Source organism: Girardinichthys multiradiatus, chromosome 7, assembly GCF_021462225.1.
Source record: "Girardinichthys multiradiatus isolate DD_20200921_A chromosome 7, DD_fGirMul_XY1, whole genome shotgun sequence".
Lineage (NCBI taxonomy): Eukaryota > Metazoa > Chordata > Actinopteri > Cyprinodontiformes > Goodeidae > Girardinichthys > Girardinichthys multiradiatus.
In genome coordinates this window covers 26,523,284-26,545,246 of record NC_061800.1, presented here as the reverse complement: position 1 = coordinate 26,545,246, position 21,963 = coordinate 26,523,284, and the positions used below count along the sequence as shown (strand labels likewise).

The window sequence follows — 21,963 nt, the reverse complement described above, 5'->3', positions numbered from 1 at the left end:
GTGGGGTCAAACATAAGCAGACTTAATGAAGATCAATGTACCTCCACCATAACAGTAGGTGTCAGCTTTAAACCTAAAGCACGCAGCGACATCTGGTGGTGGTGTGGGGACGACAAACTGTATGACAGGTTGCCATACAACACAACTGGTTTGTGTGCATCAGTGTCATTAATATTTCCCGTGTCTGTCATTCCACTCTCAGTGGCAGAGTTGTTGGGAACAGTAGCCAGTATATTTCCACATACCTGGAAAAGTAGAGTAAAAAGATCAGGATGGAGTAAAGATGACCCTACTTATATAGATAGCATAGGAATACCAAGAGGAGTTCCTGATGAATATAAATTAGCAGATCAAGTAGCAGCAGGTTTTGAATCCACCATATGCTGGTGGTGCACAATAAATAAAAATGTTGACAGAATAAATTACATCCATTACAATGTGCAACGACTAGGAAATAAAACTGAAGAAGGATTCTCAGCCATCCATGAACAATTGTCAGCTACCTCTTTAATGGCTTTCCAAAATAGAATTGCTGTCGATATGCTCTTAGCTGAAAAAGGTGGAGTATGTTCAATATTTGGGCATCAATGTTGTACATTTATTCCAAATAACACCGCAGCTGATGGGAGCCTCACCAAGGCCCTGGAGGGCCTTAGGTCACTTAACAGCAAAATGAAAGATCATTCTGGAGTTGACACCACAATGTGGGATGGGTTTGGAGAAATGTTTGGTAAATATAAACAATTAGTGTTGTCTATCCTTATGTCAATAGCAGTCTTTGCAGCTATTCTCACATTGTGTGGATGTTGCTGTATTCCGTGTATAAGAGCTTTGTGCACTCGCATAATAACCTCTGCTATTCAGCCAGTCAAAACAGAAATGTCAGAGATGTATGCCCTCCTGAGACCTGAGGAGACAGAAGGAGCCAGTGATGATGATGATGATGACCAGGAAGAAGAAGAGACTTCTCTGCATTTCCCTGATCTGTATCCTGACCCTAACGACAATTAGTTGTATACAGTAAACTTAAAGACCTCCTGCTACTTTTTCAATGACATGTACAGATAAAACACACCATGATGTCTTAACTGAAAATCTGAGAAGAAAAGGTTAATGATTGATGTATCAAGTGTTTAAAACATTTATAAAGAGGAGGAAAATGTTAGGGTTAATTAATGATTATATATGTTTTAACTTTAATAGAAGTGAAGCTTGCTGTTCAGAGTGATTATATCTTATATGTACAAGAGCTGCAAGATAGAGACAGGATGTTCTAGAACATTCTGTCAGTGCAGCTGTTTCTAATCATTATGAGTGTGCATCTCTCCCTTTTTTGTGCTTGGAACATTCTGTAACCAGGGCCTCTTCTCTTATGAATAAAAGGCAGAGAGAGCAGGGGCTGTTTCAGAGTGTTGGTGGAGGATTGTAACTGAGCAGCCTCTGAAACACTCTCACCTGCAGGTTAAAATGAACTAACTTCTCTGTGTCTTTCTTTGTGCAGAATTGTGAAAGTGTTTGGTGTTTAAACCTAACACATTTATAAACGACAGTAATAAAGGTCTGGTTTCCTCATGCAATAAAACACTGTATTTACCTTTTCTGATAATGATACAACTATATAACGATTTCTGACTTGATGGTTATTAGGTTATTTAAGATGCTGTGAGATTTTAGTTGTTTAAACGTAATGCCACTTTGTCCTTTAAATGTTATTAAAACTTTGTCATTAAAATGATTTTCACAGCGGATCTGGCCAACAGTGGCACCAATAGTTTATTAAGTACGGGGATAATTATTTTTCCACAAAGGGCCAGGTTGGCTTGGATAACTTTTTCCCTTAATAAATGAAATCATCATTTATAAAACTATATTTTGTATTAACTCAGGTTATCACTGTCTTATAATAAAAAGCATTTGATGATCTGAAACATTTAAGGTGACAAAAAAAAAGCAAAAACAGAAATAAATCTGGAAAGGGGGCAGATACATTTTTTCATGGCACTGTTTCCATATTTGTGTATGAGTGAAGAGGTTTATTTAAAAATCTACAAACTGAAGTGACCACTCTACAGAGAACTAGATCTAAAATGCATTTACTGTAGCAATTTAGAGTGGCTCATTACATTATCAAAATTTTTCCTGTCCTGCAGAAAGTTGCCCATTTTTCGATAGAAAAGGGTAACTGAGAAAATATTCATTTTATGTCTACTTCCAAATGCACCAAAGTGCTTTTAAGACCAATGGACAAAACGCCAAATATCTAAGAAGTTGTATTTCTGCAAAGGTCACAAGTTCTGCTTTTGACCACCCACGAAGACAAAAAAAAGTTTAAAAGCACCTGGCAGCCAAGAAAGACTAAAGTGCAATTTTGTGCAAATATATTTACCATATTGGAATTTTCCACAAGTTTGATTTATTTTTGCTGGAAGGAAAAGCCTGTCAGTCAAGTCCTCACTTTAGAAACAAAGTAGCTACCAGATTCTTCAGCTCTGGCTTTTGTCTGCACAGTTCTAATCAGTCACGCTTATGACCTCTAACTTTGCATCATGACTATATTTCCACTTGATTTTAAGGGCTTATTAGTAAAGGAAGAAAACTACAAATGTTTTCAGGAGTTTCTGAATTCAAAATTCTGATCTGGGAATGGTGCTGAAGTACAACGTTGGAAAACCAACCAGATTTGCTCATTGATGTGATGAGTGAGCAGACAAACTAATCAGCAAGACAAGATGCTAATAAATCTTTTTATGCATTCAGCAAGCTGTTCACCCTCAGAGGTTGTACAGTATAGCATGTTAGCAAGGGACTGAGATAAAAATAATCAGAAATGCAAAATAAACAGTTTAGCTTTACATTTATCACCACATTTTGTGTACATGGCAGCCATATTGAATCATTAAGATCAGAGATTGCAAATAATCCTCTACTTTCAAAGCAAAAAATCCAGCTTCAGCAGAAATTCTATCTTCAAAGTACAGCTGGATTGCAGCATAAAATCGCTGTTGTGTTTAGAGATCAGGATAAATAGCAAAACAAGGTTGTAAAAATGTAATTCCTTCTATTTCACACATATGAACCCTAGCAGTATGTTCCCGAGCATACATTATACAGTATTATATGTACGATGGAGATTAGGAGAAACCAAGTGACCGAAGTTCAAATAAACGCTTCAGGACAGCAATTACTACCGTACTTATTTCAAGACTCAAGGCAGCCATATTGGATTTTGAATTCAGAGCTGGTAGGAACTGTCAAGACTGTCCAAGGCCAATTTCTGATTTTTGGGAGCAGGGAATTGAATGATTCCAATACATTTTGATAATATTCAAATTTACTTAGTTGTGCCAATAAAATAAAAGTGGGACAGCGATAAATCACAACCAGAATGAGAGGAGACAGAGTTTCCCCACAGATTAAAAGATTTTTAAAAGAGATACACCAATCAGTCAGCTGAGGCCAGAATCAGTCAATCTTCCCTTAATCGGCTCTGATCGGTTATCAAAAGCTCAGATACTTAAAAGTAGCATATTTTATTTCCTTTTGCAAGGGACTAAGAGCTTCCACAATGTTTGGTCAGTAGAGACATAAGCTCGCAGCAAGTACAGTACTTTGATGCACTCGTTTAAAGATATTAGACATTTGCTTTAATGCGTAAGCAGGGACATTCTTGTAAGTAATCCATTTTCTGGTGGATTAGTAACATCTTCCTTCATCAAAAAATCTGGAGCACATTTTTTTTCTCTTTTAGGCGTTATAGTCCTTAGGAAAAAAACATAGAAATCAGTGAAAATCTAAATCTGCTGGTCAAACCCTTAAAGAGAACCCAAATTCGGTATCGACCAGGAAAAATCTAATCAGTTTTCAATGTTAGATAGTGTTAACAGTTATATCTCCACTGTTTAAATTTATCACCCTTCACTTTTAAAATAATCTGCTCAACAAACACCAGCTGGTCTATGCACAGCAGGTTTTATAAGTTAGATGCATTACTATCTTTCTCACTTGAGGGCAGGATTATTTCAACGTTTTACAGCAAATTCAATTTTATGTGTGTACAACATCAATAGGCGTTAATCCTAAAGAAGATGGTATAAACTAAACAAATATGCATACAAATACATGAAAAATGAATACATATCAGCTTTACACCAGCATGTTTTAATAAACTTTATGTAGCTACTCACCACACCATAGGAGAAGGTGTCGCATGTTTCTGACACAGGGAGGCTCTGGATAACCTCTGGAGCCATCCAGGGAAACGTTCCCACCAAAGACATATGCGTTGTGTGGGATAAGAACTTAGATGCCCCAAAATCACAGATCTGAGTTAACAAAGAAAATAAATAAGCCTAAATCTGCTGCTTAGTAATACTTAATGAGCTATTTCCATTTCATTATATTATTATTATATTATAAAATAAGCTGAGCTTGTTTTTTACATGATAGAATTTATCATTTAGATCACAAGAATAAGGAAAGACCTTGAATTAATAAACCAAATGTAAGCAAAAGTAGATAAGGAGAATATGATTATCAAAGATTACATTAAAAGATAATAACACATTAAGATATATGGAGAGGAATGGTGGTGCAGTTTGTAGCACTGTTGCCTTGCAGCAAGAAGATCCTGGGTTCGATTCCCAGCCGGGGGTCTTTCTGCATGGAGTTTGCATGTTCTCCCTGTGCATGCGTGGGTTCTCACCGGGTACTCTGGCTTCCTCCCACAGTCCAAAGACATGCCTGTTAGGTTAATTGGTCTCTCTAAATTGCCCTTAGGTGTATGAATGAGTGTGTTTTTGTGTTGCCCTGTGATGGACTGGCGATCTGTCCATGGTGTACCCCGCCTCTCGCCCATAGACTGCTGGAGATAGGCACCAGCTTCCCCACGACCCACTATGGAATAAGTGGTAGAAAATGAATGACTGACAGAGAGGAATTATTTGTTAAAGGGCTTTAAACCCTGATCTTCCAGCAACCCCGTAACTAATCATGGAAAACTCTAAAATGAATGTCGAAAACCCTGAACTGAAATGATAGTAGTAGTTTTTTACTTCAATGTGATCCAGACTGATCAGTAAGTTACATGTGATTAGTTGCGCATGTAAAGTTAGTCACTGCCCTCTTGTGTTCATGCTGCAGATAAATAACATTATATGTACTTTCCTGCTTTAAAACTAAATATGACTAAATCTGGGTAAAATGTCATATATTTATGTTCTTCCAATCGAAGGAAAAATAATAAAGAAAAAAAATACATTAAAACCTACCTTGAGAACTTTGTCTGCGCCCAAAACAACTGAAAGGAAAAATATAGAAAAGAAAGGCATTAAACGTCATTAGAGATGTAAATGTTTGCAGTTATTTATTGTGAACTTGGTTAGTCTGTGTCTAGTCATGAAATCAGTTACCATTCCTGGATTTCAGGTCTCGGTGGATCACCTTAATCGGGGCCTCTGAATGTAAATAATGCATTCCTAAAACAGAACGGAGGGTGAGATCAGTGAAACCCAAGCTGCAGGTACCAGAAGGAGCAGCGAGGCGCCCGTATGTGAAGCTGTTTAGAATAAAAATACTTTCTGACATCCAGCAGGTTTTCTTGTAACAGATAATGAAACTAAAAGAGCAGGGGTCAGCAACCTTTTCGATTCAAAGGCTGCAAAATAAGTTTGTCTAAAGCTGCAAAAAAATACTAAATGAATAAATAAGAAGTAAATGATTTTTTTTATTTTATTTTGAAAGCTAATTAAATTTAACAAAATTTTTTTTCTATTAACTTTTACAAATGGAAAAGTACTCTTTATTTTCCAGAATGAACCAAGCTGAGTGAGACTTACCATAAATATGGAAAATGAATAAACGATACATAGCCCACTATAAAAAATATAAAGTACATAGTTTGAAGCTGAAAAACATTTAACGACTTTTAAAAGCTCTGTACGATTGTTGTATAAAGCTTTCAGAATATCTTCTAATATCAGCATAGAATATCTTTTGTTGTAGCTATTCTATGCAAATATTAATATTGCATTAACTGCTACTGTGGTTCAGGTTGTAGGAGTCTGTCCTGTAACTGGTGGTTTGCCGGTTCAAACCCCTGCTTCGTCCATCTCATTCGTTGTGTCCTTGGCCAAGACACTTCACCCGCTTGCCTGCTGATGGTGGTCAGAGGGCCCAGTGGTGCTGACTGTATGGCAGTGAAAATCTTATATGTTCTGTGGCTTCAAAGTGGCCTACCACTGTTAAACAGAATGTTCTCATGAGTGTGTGTGCATTATAGTAAGCTTGGATATGTATTTTAATGCAGCTGGATTTGGATAAGTCATTTCTTTCAGGTTGCATCACTAAAAACGGACCAAACGACTTTATTTTGTGCATTTTGATCTATGAGACTCATACAAACTCAAATTTATGGATTTTTTTCCAACCATTTCTTAAAACATCCTGGACAACTCACTGCAACACATTTACGTTGAAAATGCGTAATAGTCCGAGTTAATGATCTGTATGTCCCACAAATTATGAAACAGCAAAAGGCAGAAGTTGGCATCTGTTTTGGCAGTGTGATAAAGTACGTGTTTTTTGGGGTTTTTTTGTGGCTTAAGTGCATCTTAAACTCTTTCATGTTTTGAATTTCCAAATCTGGACAGATTCTATAAAGATATTGTTTGTAAGAAATAAAAAAACTAGCTGTTTCAATACTTGGCTTTGCACCTGAAACACCTTAAATCAAGTTCAGGAAAAGAACCACGCATCCAGTTTGAGAGCATTTATATTTGAAGTGCGCACTTATGTGTTGTAATTTGAAAAACCAAATTACTGATAGCTAAAATGTTAAATCATAGATAAAGGATGCTGTTGTATGAATCAATGAAAAAAAGCCTTTTATTTTTATAAATCATCATTTTACATATGTTTCCATTATTGTGCAGATCTAGAAAAAAGGAAAGGCCTTACATTTCAAGACTACACAGTGACTCTAAATCAGCTACTTTAATTATATTTTATTTATTGCAGTTTTCACAAACTTAGCTGCTTTCTGTGTCACATTAGTTTAAATGTTGTATCATTATTTTGTTGTATTTGTATGGAATAAATAGTGCGCATTCACAGCGCCCTGCACAAGCATTTATTACCCTTAGACGTTTTTCACAGTTTATTACAAACTCTAAAGTAGTTAAATAGGATTTTATTGGATTGGGAAAAAGAATGAAAAGGATATAGGAAATGCAGAGGAAAATCTGAAAAGCTTTCATGCATATGTGTTCAGCCCCCCTTAACTACTTTTCGAACCAGCCTTTGCTTGTGCTTGTGTTTTAGGAATAGCCTAAAAGTCTACCAGCTTTATAAAGACAGAAAATGTTTGCCAGTTCTCTTAAAATAGCTCAAACTTCATCAGATTGGATGGAGAGCAAATGAAAACAAGTAATTTTTCAAGTCTTTCCACAGATTCTAAACAAATTTAGGTCTGGACTTTGACTAGGCCTCTCCAACTCACAAGTCTGCTTTCATCTAAACCACTCTATTGTAGCTGTAACTGTATGTTTAGGAAGGTGAACGTCCACCCCTGTCGTGAGTCTTTGGCAGCCTCTCACATGTTTTTTCTTCAAGGATTGTATTTATCGCCATCTATCTTTCCATTAACTGTGGCCAGCTCTCCTGACTGTGCAGAAGAGAAGCATCCTCACAGCATTATGCTGCCACCACCATGCCTGGGTGGTGTGTTCAGGGTGATGTGCAATATCACCCATCACATGCTTTCCATGTAGCCCAGAAAGTTTAGTTTTGGTTTTATACAAAGAGAGAAACCTGTTCTTCAAAGCTTTGGATATTGTTTCATAACGTAGCCCTGCTTTCAGCATCTTTATCCCTGACCTGTCTGCTGTGTGGTCTTCGTGATGAACCTCTTAGGCCTTTACAGATAATCTGCATTTATACTTCATATTAAACTACACACAGCCTGACAAATAGTTGCACTGGATTTTGCGTAGGAGCATCAGAGTAAAGAGGGATGTATAGAAATGCAAACCACACGTTTTAGATTTTAATTTGTAAAACATTTTCTATCAATAAAAATCCCCCCCGAAAATCTGGAGAAAATCAAGGCCCTGTCCCAATACCCACACTACCCCCTACGCCCCTCTATGAAGTGTTTACTTTGTACAAGTGCATGTAGGGGTTTAAATGCGCAGGTTACAAGCGTGTAAAATTGGAGAATTGGGACAGTAGAGGTTACGTCATCGACTTGCACCTCTGCACCGTAACTGCAACGTCAAAAAGGGCGGGAACCAGCGCTGTTTTCACAGTCTTGCTGCTAAAACAACTATTTAAAACTGCAACAAGCAATTGTTTTGAGGAGAAGAAAGTGCAAAGGAGGCTTATACACCAGACTCTCGCCGCTCCAGTGTTTGTTTGAAAGGTAACTTCAGTGTTCTGGCCTAATGACAGCCCAGACTTACTCTGAACCCAGTGGTATCTTACAATGTTGAGCCTGGAAAACCAGTAAAAAAGATATTTGTCAGCTTGCTGTCTAACGTTTACGCAGTTCTTATTTGATTTGATGTTTGATTACGTTGACGGTTGTGATTGGTTTTTGCTCAGAACGCCATCTGCAGCAGTGAATTGTGGGTAATATACTTCGCCGAAGTCCACTTAGATGCGGGCTTCGGCGAAGTGTGGATTGAGGGCACAAAGGGGGCGGGGCTAAGGACGACTCTGGAGAATTGGGACACACTACGCACTCGAACCCATCAACGGGAACGCGCAATTCAGGGACACAAGGGTGGAAGTGCGGGTATTGGGACAGGGCCCAAGAAGAATAAATACTTTTGGAAGACACCTAACTTGTTGTTGTTTATTAACTAGTCTCTTGAGCGGGAGAATGTCTCCTTGCTCTTCAAGATCATAATAATGACTCATGTTTACCTTTAGCTATCTCTGCAGCCCAGCTCATGATCTGCCCCATGTCCATCTCCTCGCTCTCATCGCTTGACAGGTAATCGTACAGGGAGCCACTGCTTGCATACTCTGAGGAAACATGAGGAAATGTATCTTTTAGAGTGGAAAACACCAAAAAGTACAGTTTTTTGAGTGTTAGGTTACAGCATAAGTGTTTGAAAACAGATTCCACACAGGGGCCAGCTGACCACAGCGTATATCTGCCAAACGTCTGCACTTCCTTTTGCCCCTTTATTTCTTTTGGAGGTATTTGTCACTTTCTTTCAATTCCACAACACAAAGGACTTCTAATAAGCTATTAGTATGTGCTTGACAATATTAGTATAAACCTTGACAATAACATTGCATTCTGCTAAATCTGCTCAGGGGAAAAATAAAAGAAGCTGTCCAAGATGCAGGAAGAAGAGCTTTGATAAATATCAAAGATATATAGAGCAGGAAACGTTTCATTTGTAGACAGAGGCTATTTAGGGGCTTCAATAAAGATAAACAAGCAGCAGCCAGAACAGCAGGAAGGCTCTGTTTGTGCATAATAACCAATGATATCCCAAAGCGGCACAGTAAACATGCACAGGCACCAAGACAGGAGCCTAATTAACAATCATAAAACACAAAAAAGTCTTATTATTACAGCACCAGACTTTATACTTGGGTCACGGGAGGAGAAGAAGCATTTCTATTCATGTAAATACTTATTTCTTACAATAATACTTCCTCATTCCAATGAGAGCTTCTGTACTTTACACCTAAACAAGTTTGTCCACATTCCACAGATAAAAGAAGCGGTACGGTTGTAAACTCACATTTGTTTCAGATCAGGGAGGCGAAAAAACCTTGTTACCATATATTTATGTCGAGCAGGCAAGCCCAACTTTACCCTCAAACCACTAGCCGAAACTCATCAAGTTTATATTGCTGCTAAGTGACATCAGACATGCTGCAGGTCAACAGAGACGAGCGGGTACCTATAAGACTTCATAGAAAGAGGAAACTGGTGTGTCAACATTCAGAGGCAATTTCCAGCACGGCTGATGAATGTGGATATGGCGAAGCGAACATGCCAAACGTTTTTTCTTCTGTTGATCGTGCTAATTAGATTCTGCTGCCATAAACTGATACAACCTCCCTCACTACTGGAGGACAGGTCAGGACTTTCTCTAACTCAGCCACAAAATGCCAGCGGGGATATTTTTTCTTCTGTTGCACTTTAACTATTTCTTCTTCCTTTTTGTTGTGTTTTTCTTTACTGCAAGAGGGAAAACACAGATTACACAACATTTTGTAAAAAAAAAAAGAGTCTTGGGTGTGTAATCTGTGGAAAGTTCCCACAGAAACATCCACATAAAGCTGTAATTTGGTCCTTTAAATCAAATGTTTAAATTTTCCTGGGGCTGTTAGGAAACTGCATCCCTAGTAAAAGGAGATGATTATTTCAGCACAACCATGAATTGTCATTACTGGAAAACTGTAGTGCATTTTATGCATCATACGTTTAACTGAACGCTCGTTTTTTTAAATAAAAAGCTGTATCCGTGTCATTTTTTACAGCAGTGCTGTGAAAACTTGATGTAGGACATTTCCAGTTGATTGTTTTATTCTATACAAGGTTAAATTTATCCAGTCTCATATTGTGTTTTACAGAAACTCACATATAACAGCGGCTATCAAAAGTCTGCACAGCACTGATAAAGATTCTGTCATGTATAAAAATACGGCTGTGATAAATCATTTCAAAATGTATAAGAAAGTATAAGAGACATATTACAATAGAATACAATTTAAGTGATAAAAAAGCAAATCGGTTACAAGGAAAACCCTTAAATTAAATAAGATGAAGCACCTTTGATTTTATTTCAGCATTCTGTTTTATTTTGACTTGACATCATCAAACTGGGAGCACATCTCTTGTTCTTCAGGTGATCCCACCAATTTTCTGTGAGGTTTAGTTTTGGGCTTTGATTAGGCCTTTCCCCTCAGCATGTTGTGCTTTTGTTGATTTGGATGCTTATTTGGACTCTCTGTGAAGTAAAAAAAGGTCCATCTCCATCTTCATCTGTCTATCCCAGAATAGTTTCCACTTCTGAATAAAGCAACCCCACAGCATGATGCTGCCACTACCATGTTTAACTATTGGTCTGGTGTTTTATTGATGATATCCAGTGTTGTTTCTGTGCGTCGTACCATTTAAGATTAGTGCCCAGAGTTGAAGCTTGGTTTCATCAGACCATAATGCATTCTTCCACAGGGCTCTGGAAGATTTGAGTCATGCATAGATGTTTTTCTTGGAATAAAATGGCTCTGTCTTGAAACCAAGCTCCTTAGTCCAGATGTGTTGTGAATGTAGAAGATTGTCTTCGCATGTAGACCACAACCTCTCAGAAATTCCTGCAGCTCTTTCAGTATTTATGTTGTCCTCTTGGCTGCTTCTCATTATATGTACAGCACTCTGTGGACCTTGGTTTATTTTAAAATGCTTTATAAATAAAAGTAGATGGTTCTCTGACCAGTTTCTGTCTTGTATTTTAATTAACTGTGAAGCGGTTTAGAGTCTTCGGACTTGATGAAGCCATTTCAATTATTAAAACCTTTTATTTCATATGTGATGGATGCACCGATATAAAAATTCAGGCCGATATCGATATCCAATATTAATATCGCTTTTATGGCTGATAACCGATATTTGCCGATACTATTAAATATATCTTACTACCCTTTCAACACCATGAAAAAACAACCACACTCCTGGCATTGCTTCTCTGCTTCAGTTAAAGACCCTACATCACATGACCAAACAATTACCCCCTTCCTCTCCAGAGACACAAACAGCAACAAGATGGTAATAAATATCGGTTATTAATATCGGCCCCGTTTTACTTATCGGACCGATACCGATGTGTTAAAGAATGACTAACATCAATGCCGATACATCGTGTATCCCTAAATATTATAATTTTATGAGAAACAGGATTTAGTGTTTCTATTAAAAGTAAGCCATTATAATCAAAATTAACAGAAATGAATGAAAGGTATCTATTTATTCGGAAACATTTAAATTTCAAATTTTAATTATAAAAATACTCAAATCTTATGACTATACTGCCAAATAATGTGCTGGAACCTTTTCTTAAAACACACAGTGATAATGATAGTAGGAGAACATTTATTTCAATGTGAATATGCTAGAATGAAGCAGAGATTTATTTCAGTTTATGGGGTAAAACTGGAATAATTTGTTTAATTCAAATTGTTCCAGTTTTAATGTATTTTTGACATGAGAGGGCCAGGTTATACAAGATTTGTTACAAATTGATAGAAGTATACTAAAGAAAAATGAGTAAATTAAAATAAAGTGAAAATGTTCAAATTAATCGAGAAGCACCAGTACATTATATTAATACATTATGTTTTAGATTTGAAATAATAATGGCTGCACGGTGGCGCAGTTGGTAGCACTGTTGCCTTGCAGCAAGAAGGTCCTGGGTTCGATTCCTGGCCGGGGGTCTTTCTGCATGGAGTTTGCATGTTCTCCCCGTGCATGCGTGGGTTCTCACCGGGGACTCTGGCTTCCTCCCACAGTCCAAAGACATGACTGTTAGGTTAATTGGTAACTCTAAATTGCCCTTAGGTGTATGAATGAGTGTGTGTGTGTGGTTGTTTGTGTGTTGCCCTGCGATGGACTGGCGACCTGTCCAGGGTGTACCCTGCCTCTTGCCCATAGACTGCTGGAGATAGGCACCAGCTCCCCTGTGACCCACTATGGAATAAGCGGTAGAAAATGACTGACTGACTGATAATAATTTCAGCTTTGAGAAATGTGATGGTCAGTCATCTTGGTCATCCTGAAAGGAGGTGAAAGGCTTTGTGCAGGATGTGGGTGTGACTCTTACAGCTTTCATTCACAGCATGTTTCCTCAACAAAGACTGATCTTTGTTCAAATATGAACAGGGCATAAAAAATGCAGGGGGGTGCTCTGCTTCCAAGAATCCAATCCTTTCTAAACTTCACAGATATTTGTGCATTGAGTCACTGAACACAAACTGTTTAGTTTATGTTCTTAGTACCGTAAGTAACCAAGTTCAGACAGCAGCTTTTTATTATTGGTTTTTGTTCACATCTTATATCAACATTGCCTGCAGGCTGAACCAATCAGAAAGTAAAATCTGTATGTGCCTACGCATTTTGACATCTGCCGTTAAAGTGTTTCGCACACCATCCTCCACCCCAAAAGATCACTCCGGATCAAACTACAAAATCTACATCACACAGCAACTAAATTATTTTATATGAATATTACTGTAGATAATAAATTATATAATAGTTCTGCATTGTTTTACCTCTTGTTTTAGATATTTTGGTGCAGCCACTGTGTGTCCCTTGACTGTGTTGTAATTAACTTTCTCTTCTTTTCCCCCTGATTACTATTATAGGGCTTCTTTTTACACATTTTATTTGGCCTGATCTTCTGACTTCCTGTATTTTTGTGATGTTTCCTGATAGCAGCTCCTTATTGTTGTTTCATCATCCTCGTCAGACTGGATTTTCTTTCACTAGAACTTCAGAGAAGCATTTTCAAATTTCACAGAACAGACGAATTATCTTCTCACTGTTGATCGCTGTCTCGTCAAGATGCAACGATCAGGCTTTTGCGAGATGATGACCTGCTGATTCGGACTAGAAAGTTTTCATGCATTAACGCATAAAAATGCATATGTCTGCTTACTTGTATCTGATTTTAACTAAACTTTAAACATCAAAGAACATGATGCATTTACAGTAGATAGAAAATATGGGAAGTTTTAGTTTTGATGCATTTAAGAAATATGAAAATACTCTGATTTTTCAGTATTTGACCAGCCAGTCACCAATCAGAGAGTATTCAGAGAAAATTGAGGGATTATGATCACTTACTTGGTGCATCACTACTGCCTTATATTTAACTGTAATCAGGCGTAACGGAAAGTATTCACAGTGTGTCCCCTTTTCCACATTTTGTTATGTTACAGCCTTATACCAAAATGCATTAAAAAAATTATTCCCACTATACACACAACACCTCACAACATATTGAAAATAACAACTAAGAAGTTGCATGTACATAAGTATTCACAGCCTTTGCTCAGTAGTCTGTTGATGCACCTTTGGGAGCAATTACAGCCTCAGGTCTTCTTGAATATGCTGCCACTAGCTTGCCACATTTTTACCCATTCCTCTTTGCAGAACCGCTCTAGCTCCATCAGGTAGGATTGGGAACGTTGGTTCAAAGCCATTTTCAGATCTCTCCATAGAGTTCAGTAGTATTCAAGTCTGGGCTCAGGTTAGGCCACTTGCTACATTCATCTTTCCCTTTATTCAGACCAGTCTCTAACTTGGCGCTGCTGAAAAACATTCCCACAGCATGATGCTTCCACCACCATGCTTCACTGTAGGGATGGTATTGGCCACGTGATGAGTGGTGACTGGTTTCCTTTAAATTTATTGCCTGGCATTCATGCCAAAGAGTTCCATCTTTGACTCATCAAACCAGGGGATTTTATTTCTCATGATCTGAGAGTCCTTCAGGTTTCTTTTGGCAAAGCTGCCATGTGCCCCTTTACTTAGAAGTGACTTCGGTCTGGCCACTCTACTATACAGTCCTCGTTGATGTATTGCTGGGAATCCACCATGGATTCCACAGAGAAACACCAGAGCTCGAACAGAGTGACCTTTGGATTGTTGGTCACCTCTCTGACTAAGGCCCTTTTCCCCAGATTTCCCAGTTTAGACAGCCAACCAGCTCTAAGAATAGCCCTGGTGCTTCCTACCTCTCCCATTTATAGATGATAGAGGCCACTGTGCTCAAAGCAGCAGCAATGTTTCTGTATCGTTCCCCAGATCTGTGGATGAAGATAATCCTGTCTTGGAGGTCTACAGAAAATTCCTCTGACTTCATGCTTTGTTTCTGTGCTGACGTGCACCGTCAACTGTGGGACCTTATTTAGACAGGTATATGCCTTCACCACTAGGGACCACTAGAGATAGGAACCAGACCCCCGGAGACTCTGCACGGATAAGCGGATACATCCAAATTCTCGAAAATGCAGACTGCAACCAGAGTTTGTAACCAAGACTGCAACCACAGATTGGCCACCCCGAGGTACAGACTACAACAATAACAAAATAATGTGAGACAAACAATAGCATGAGGTGCACAGAAAACATTGTATGAAAATGTTCACATCTTGAAGCAGTTATTATTTTATTTATTATTGGCTGTATAGAAACTATTTGTTTCCTATAGGACAGGATTGGCGTTAAGGTTTGTTAAACTCACCAGTGACGATTCCATAGTTGGGAGCCTCAACAATCGCACCATAAAACTGGATGATGTTCCGATGGCTGAGGACGCTGAGGATTTCCGCCTGAACAACAGAAGAAAGGATAAAAAAAAAGCTTTTTATGATTACAGCAGGGTGATTTGCTTTTGTTTTTGTCTAAAAAAAGCACACTGGAAAACAGCTATCTTTAGGAATGAAACACAACAATAGCTTTGCACAAAGTGTTAGTGCTGATCTGGAGTATCTTACAGGGCTTATTTTGGTGAGTGGCACGTAATCCTAAATAGTTGAAAAGATTAAATCTTGCCTGCAGCGCATTTAAACCCATCCAAATAATTGAAATCAGGTGTTTCATTTACTTCCATGGCCACAGGTGTAAAAAAGCCATGCAGGCTGTTTCTACAAACATAAAGGGGTTGCTCTCAGGAGCTCAGTGAATTCCAGCGTGGTACTGTGATAGGATGCAACCTGTGCAGCAAGTCTAGTCATGAAATTTCTTGCTCCTAGATGTTCCACCGTCAACTGTCAGCGGCATTATAAGAAAGTGAAAGTGATTGGGAACGATAGCAACTCAGCCACAAAGTAGTAAGCTACATAAACTGACAGACATGGGGCAGCGAATGAAGACGTGCATAGTGCAGTCAATTTGCTACAGGCCTCCAAACTTCATGTGGCCATCAGATTAGCTTCATTGAATGGATTTCGAGGCCAAGCAGCTGCATCCAAGCCAAACATCACCAAGTGCAATGCAAAGCGTCAGATGCTGTGGTGTAAAGTTGTGGGGTTGTTTTTCAGGAACTGGGCTAGCCTCCTTAGTTCCAGTGAAAGAAACTATCAATGCTTCAGCATTCCAAGAGATATTCAACAATTCCAGTTTTGAGATGACCCTTTCCTCTTCCAACATGTCTGTGGAGCAGAGCACAAAGCAAGGTCCATAAAGATATAGATAAGAGAATTTGGTGTGGATGAGCTTGACTCCTGACCTCAACCTGATAAAACACCTTTGTGATGAATTAGAGCGGAGACTGAGAGCCTGGCCTTCACATTCCATCCATCATCAAAAATTCCCATGAACACGCTCCTAAACCTTGTGGACAGTCTTCTCAGAAGAGTTGAAGCTGTTATAGGTGCAAATGGTGGACAAATGTCATATTAAAACCCTATGGATAAAGAATGGGATGTCACTTAAGTTCATATGCGAGTCAAGGCAGATGAGCGAATACTTATGGTGATGCAGTGTATATAAGATAGATACAAATGAAGTAAAAAAAAAGACATTTAGAAAAATTGAATAAAATGGTGCATAACCTTTTTCTCTCACTATCATTAAATCTGACTACAACTTTTCTGTTTTAGGTCAGTTAGGATTATCAAATTAATTTTGTATTTTCTAAATCCCAGATTTTTTTTCTCCCCTTTTTTCCAGGAAAATTGTATTCTTTTATTCTTGAAATCATTACCTTTAAACATTCAGGTAAAGCCCAGACGTCAAAGCTTCTGATTAATTTATAAAATTTATAACATTAACACCTGCGGATGCACAGTAGTTTAAGGCACACTTAAAACATGATAATTCCTTGTGTTACATCATGTGAAAACAAAAAGAAATCAGACAAGATGTCAAGAATAGAACTGTGGACCTCCGAAGGCGTGCTTCATCATTTGGTACAACCTTCAGATGCTTGAAGGTGACACATTCATCTGTTCAAGGAGCATAAACACCATGGAACCGTTCGGTGATCAAATTATTCAGGAAGGAGACTGATTCTGTTTCATACATGAACATGTTTCAATGTTAAATGTGTGTATCGACACCAGGACAAAAGCAAAAGACCTTGTGAAGATGCTGGGTGCTGTTAAGAGAGTGACATTAACCACAGTCAAACAAACGGAGTATTGTACCCACAAGAGCTGAAAGGGCAATGACCCCTAAACATACAGCCACAGTTTTACAAACAGGGGCCCTTTTCTCAATCCAATAGTAAATTTGAGCATAGAGCTGAAAGGTGTGTGTGAGCAGAGTGGCCTACAAACCTGACTCATTTACACCTGTTCTGTCTGGAGGAATGGATCAGAACCCCAGCAAATACTGTGAGAAGCTTGTAGAAGCATGGCCAAAACATTGGATGTAAGTAATACAGTTTAAAAGGCCAAATACACATAATACAAAGAATGTATGTCAATTTTTGACTATGATGAAGAAAGTAAGAAAAAATCTCTTATCTCTTTCATAGAAATATATATTTTTAATCCTAACTGGCAGATTTAATGTCAGACAGTGAGGAAAAAAAGGCGATATGCCATTTTATAGCGAATGTACACATCTGGTTTTAACTGAACTTCATATATGTCTCGTATTTGACATTCTTGCAAAACAAGTTTTATTTCACATTTAGACCCAGTTATTAAAGCATTTTTGACTACAAAGTATGACAACATAAGCAAGATATTAGCTTACTGCTGGCATTTCCTTACAGTGAATAACTTTGGTGGTCTAACCAAATATCTACTAGCTTAGCTGTCTTTCTTAAGGGGCTTTTAAATCCTTCCTTTTCACCTTCAAATCATTCAGTTGTGGTCTATATAAAGTGGAACTGCAATGCTTTGGTCTAAATTCCTTGTTATTGTAGCTCCACAGGCTCCTCTTTTACCCTGTTCTGAGGTGCGTCTGAGAGCAACTCGTTTTGGTACCGTCTCTTTAAATGCTATTGAAGCGCTTCACACCTTGCCCCACTCCAGGTCAAAGAGCACTCGACTTTAACCCGTTCGGCCATTTTTGTAGTTTGATAATAAATACATAGTGTCACAGAAACAAGACAAAAAAGACAGAAACAATGGACAACTGTTTATGTAATAATAATATCAAAACATGCAGCACAATTCTGTCCTCAAGGAGCTAAAAGCAGCACACAGCGCTAACATAAGCAGATGGCACAATGCTACTGCTATCAAAACAATGGGCAGGATGTCATATCAACACACAATAAATTCAAGTCTAAAATAAAGTTTGTCATCATTTAAGCGTTATTTGCAGCTGTGCTGCATTTTTCATTTCCATAGACAGAACAAACTGACCGCTTAAACAGATGAAGTCTTTCAGCAAATCCTTCTTGATACTGGCGGAGGTTGCTGAAGCACTTGTCCATGAATTGCTTCGCGCAAACAAATAGGAATTGTGTTGGTCACCACAATTTATTATAAAATTTATACTTATCCACTTGCAGCTTCCAATTGCATCTTCAAGCTTGGACTACAAAATCGCAGCAAAAAATAAAATGGCGGAAACACAAAATTGGTAGCCGAAAATCCATGACCTTGTTTAGCTGTTCTGCAGCAAACAATGTGACATAAGAGTTGGAAAAACGCAATAAAGAACAGAGAAAACTGAACGGACTTCAAAATCTGACACAAACAGAATATAAAGATATTGCTGCAGCAGCTGGAGAGATTAAATTCAACTTTTCAGCACTCCTACAGATTCCAAGTAAACAATAAAATGTATTCCGGGCTACAATAGTGGATTTTGCATGATATGTTCCCTTTATATGTTACAACTTCCTAATATCTGAATGTACTGTCAACAAATGCTTTTTCCACCAATATACCCAATTAATTATAGGGAAGAAATACATCCCTGCTTTGAAACAAATCAAGGACACAATCTCAACTGACCTTGAGGATTAAAACAACAAATCTTTGTCGGGTCAGGTGCCAAAAAACACCAAATATTACAAAATGGTACAATAATCAATGTCTACAACATTGAGAACTGAGACCTTTCTAAATCAAAATACACAATCATTAACTGTTTGTGAATGTAAATCCCATCTTCAATTGATTAAAAATATAGTATATATAAAGACCTATTAATGTCTCATTTTCTTGCAGAAAAGCGCATGTCTGGCTGTTTCTTGAATGAACAGAAACCTGACAGAATGAGTTCATTTAATTGTTATCACAGTCTATAATTAAGGGAACAATTGGTTCAATGTGAAAGGATTACATTATCATTTTCACTGAACAATCATCTCTTTAGCAGCTGAGTGAAGTTGAATGGGTATCTGAGATCTCTTACAGTTTCATAAAAGAAACAATGAGCAATATTCGAACGTTTAAAGGCCAACAAATGTAAAACAATTTCCCCTGAAAAGATTTCAAAGATAAATCCTTTTTTGTCCTTAAGACAACCAGGCTGTGCTTTCAAAGAGATTTTCAAGAGCAGTCTCTGCAGTAATTGGGCCAAACACTTTCTTTCCTTTGCCAATAAATGTTTTTTCTTGCAGCACATTTCTCAGAGTGGGCGAGCATAATGACCATGAGTGATGGGTAAAGAAGTTACCACATCCAGCTAAATGGGGTAGTAATTAAAATGATTACCACACTGACAATTAAAAAGTATATAAAAGGGCCCCCCCCCCCCCGGGCAGTTACGTCTCCTACCTCGTTCTCAATCTTCAGCAGTTTCTTCACCGCCACCTCTTTGTCCTGGGAGATCCACCTGGCCCGGTACACGCTCCCGAAGCTGCCGCCGCCGCAGTTCTCATAGAAGAGGATGTCATCGAACTTGATGTGGACGAAGGATGCCCTGGGAGACGACATCTCATAATGAGGCTCAGCTCCAACTCAGCTTCGGGACGAGGGGTTGAGCCCAACCTATTGCTTTAGAAAGTAAATAGAAAAATCAGTTATGATCAAACTAAGTGAATATAAAAGGCTACTTCTCTGTTTGTATGAGGATGCTGGAGATGATGCAGCCACAGACTGACTTTTTTGTGTGTTTGGCTCAAGTAAGACCACAAGCAGGGATTCTGATTATAAACCAGCACAAAAGCAGGGAGGGATCTTCATATTCTCTTTATCTTTCCAAGCTAAGAATGAGCCATCTCTGCTCATGTTGAGGCCAAACATGATTTGTAAACCCATGTTGGGAGCTGCCACAGTAGAATCTACACAGATTGATTTTCACCTCCGTTGTTTGTCTGCAAAAAACATAAAGGCATCTTGTACAAAAAAATAATAATAATTCCATCATTACAGGGAATTGTAGCTCTGTCATTGTTCCTGGGTTTCCCCATTTACAGCGGAGCAATTACAGCCCTTAAAAGGCTATTACCTTGGTCTTCATTGGGATTGCTATCCATCACAGTGGGAAATGTCTCCATTGTCGCAGAGGGGAGCCGGCGCTTTCTGCTGATTTACTTGTATTCATGCTATACTTAGCTTCAAAGCAATTTGCTCAGTAGCCCAATTCCCTCCCCACCCTCCAGCATTGTCTGACCGCTCAAGAAGCCAGGGTTACTGGGATATAGTGGCGCTACTCCGGTCATCGATGATGGTTTCTCACATGACAGCAAACACTGCGCAATCACATCTGATGGTAATACGTCTAACTCAGAGTCAGCCCAAGGCATAAGCAAACCTGGCTGCTGCCTAGAGCCTTCAGGACAAAAGGGGGCATCGAAGTGTCTGACTTTTCAACACGAATATAGATATCAAGGCGTCACATTTATAGTTCTGTCTTTACTAGCAATAAACCTACTTTCTAGATTTGCTCTCAAATGTTTTAGACATCAAATTTAAAACATTTTAGATAAAAAAAGAATTTAAAAGAACCAACAAACATGTTACTTGTAGTAAAACTGAAGTAAACATTCATTGTTTAACAGCTATGATTTTACTTAAAATGCAGTAGTTACAGGTTTTTGTGTTTGACTAACAGCTGAATACTTTTTTTTCTACTTTCTGGATTAACTGAAAATGTAAATGTTTCAACAAAATTTTTTTTATGGTAAAATAAAACACTTTTATTTTACCACACTTTTAGCATACGTTTTTATATCTTTATTAACAAGCAGCTCCTATCTGTTTATTTCTGCATCACTGAAAGTCAACAAAAACAGTATAATCATTCAGGCAATGGGACAGATTCATCTATAAATAAAAACCCAAGTAAAAACAATGTAAAGCATACCTTATTAACTTCATTACAAGACAGATTATAGCTAACTACATTTTTTTTCAGAGTTGAATAAAAAACAGCTATGGCACAATGATATGCTTTACATTCACTATGGCCTGCCCATACTTTGACTACAAACTTGGTCCTCAAATCATTAGCACAGCTGCAGCACACCAGCAAACTTTAGTACGAATGACGGTACATGTTTTGCGGGGAAGAAGTATGAGCAGTGCGTACACGAGCGTGATTGACACTGCTAAGACATTCCTCCTGGCCCTGATTGGTTGTTTCTGATCGGACACGGTGTATTTGTGAAAATGGCAGTAGGACCACTGGGAGAAGCCAGAGGAGCTTGTTTTTTTCACAGATCATCTGTCTCATTTTGTACTGTCAGGACATTGTGACAGTTTTAACAAAAATGTAAAAAATACATTACTAAAGTTACCTACTACAGCTTTAACCATGATTTCACTAATATTTTAAAACAAAACAAAATGATAATGGATTTATAATTGTAAACTGTCTTCAGTATTTTATCCTAGCAATTAGTGTCATTAGCATTAGCATTATGTGTGTGTTTTCCCTGCCAAGTAAAGGGCAAGATATAGTCGGGCGTACTGTGAGCAGCGCGGACTTCGCACATACTGTCTGCAGACCTTTGAGGTTTTACAGTTGAGCATACCAATTTCCTACATTTCTGGTGACACATTCCAACATTTCCCACACTTTCTGTA

At 38.2% G+C, this 21,963-nt stretch overlaps 1 protein-coding gene across 1 annotated transcript in view; it reads right to left on the bottom strand.

The window, feature by feature from the left end:
- zak (sterile alpha motif and leucine zipper containing kinase AZK) overlaps window positions 1-21,963 on the bottom strand; it is a 59,404-nt gene that overhangs the window by 36,523 nt on the left and 918 nt on the right. Inside the window, exons 2-7 of the mRNA XM_047371004.1 lie at window positions 19,711-19,929; window positions 15,267-15,354; window positions 8,923-9,024; window positions 5,409-5,474; window positions 5,268-5,296; window positions 4,185-4,322 (exon numbers count right to left, since the gene is read on the bottom strand). Of these exons, the coding sequence (XP_047226960.1) occupies window positions 4,185-4,322; window positions 5,268-5,296; window positions 5,409-5,474; window positions 8,923-9,024; window positions 15,267-15,354; window positions 19,711-19,869 (582 nt within the window). The 5' untranslated portion in view covers window positions 19,870-19,929. The remainder of the gene's footprint in view (window positions 1-4,184; window positions 4,323-5,267; window positions 5,297-5,408; window positions 5,475-8,922; window positions 9,025-15,266; window positions 15,355-19,710; window positions 19,930-21,963) is intronic.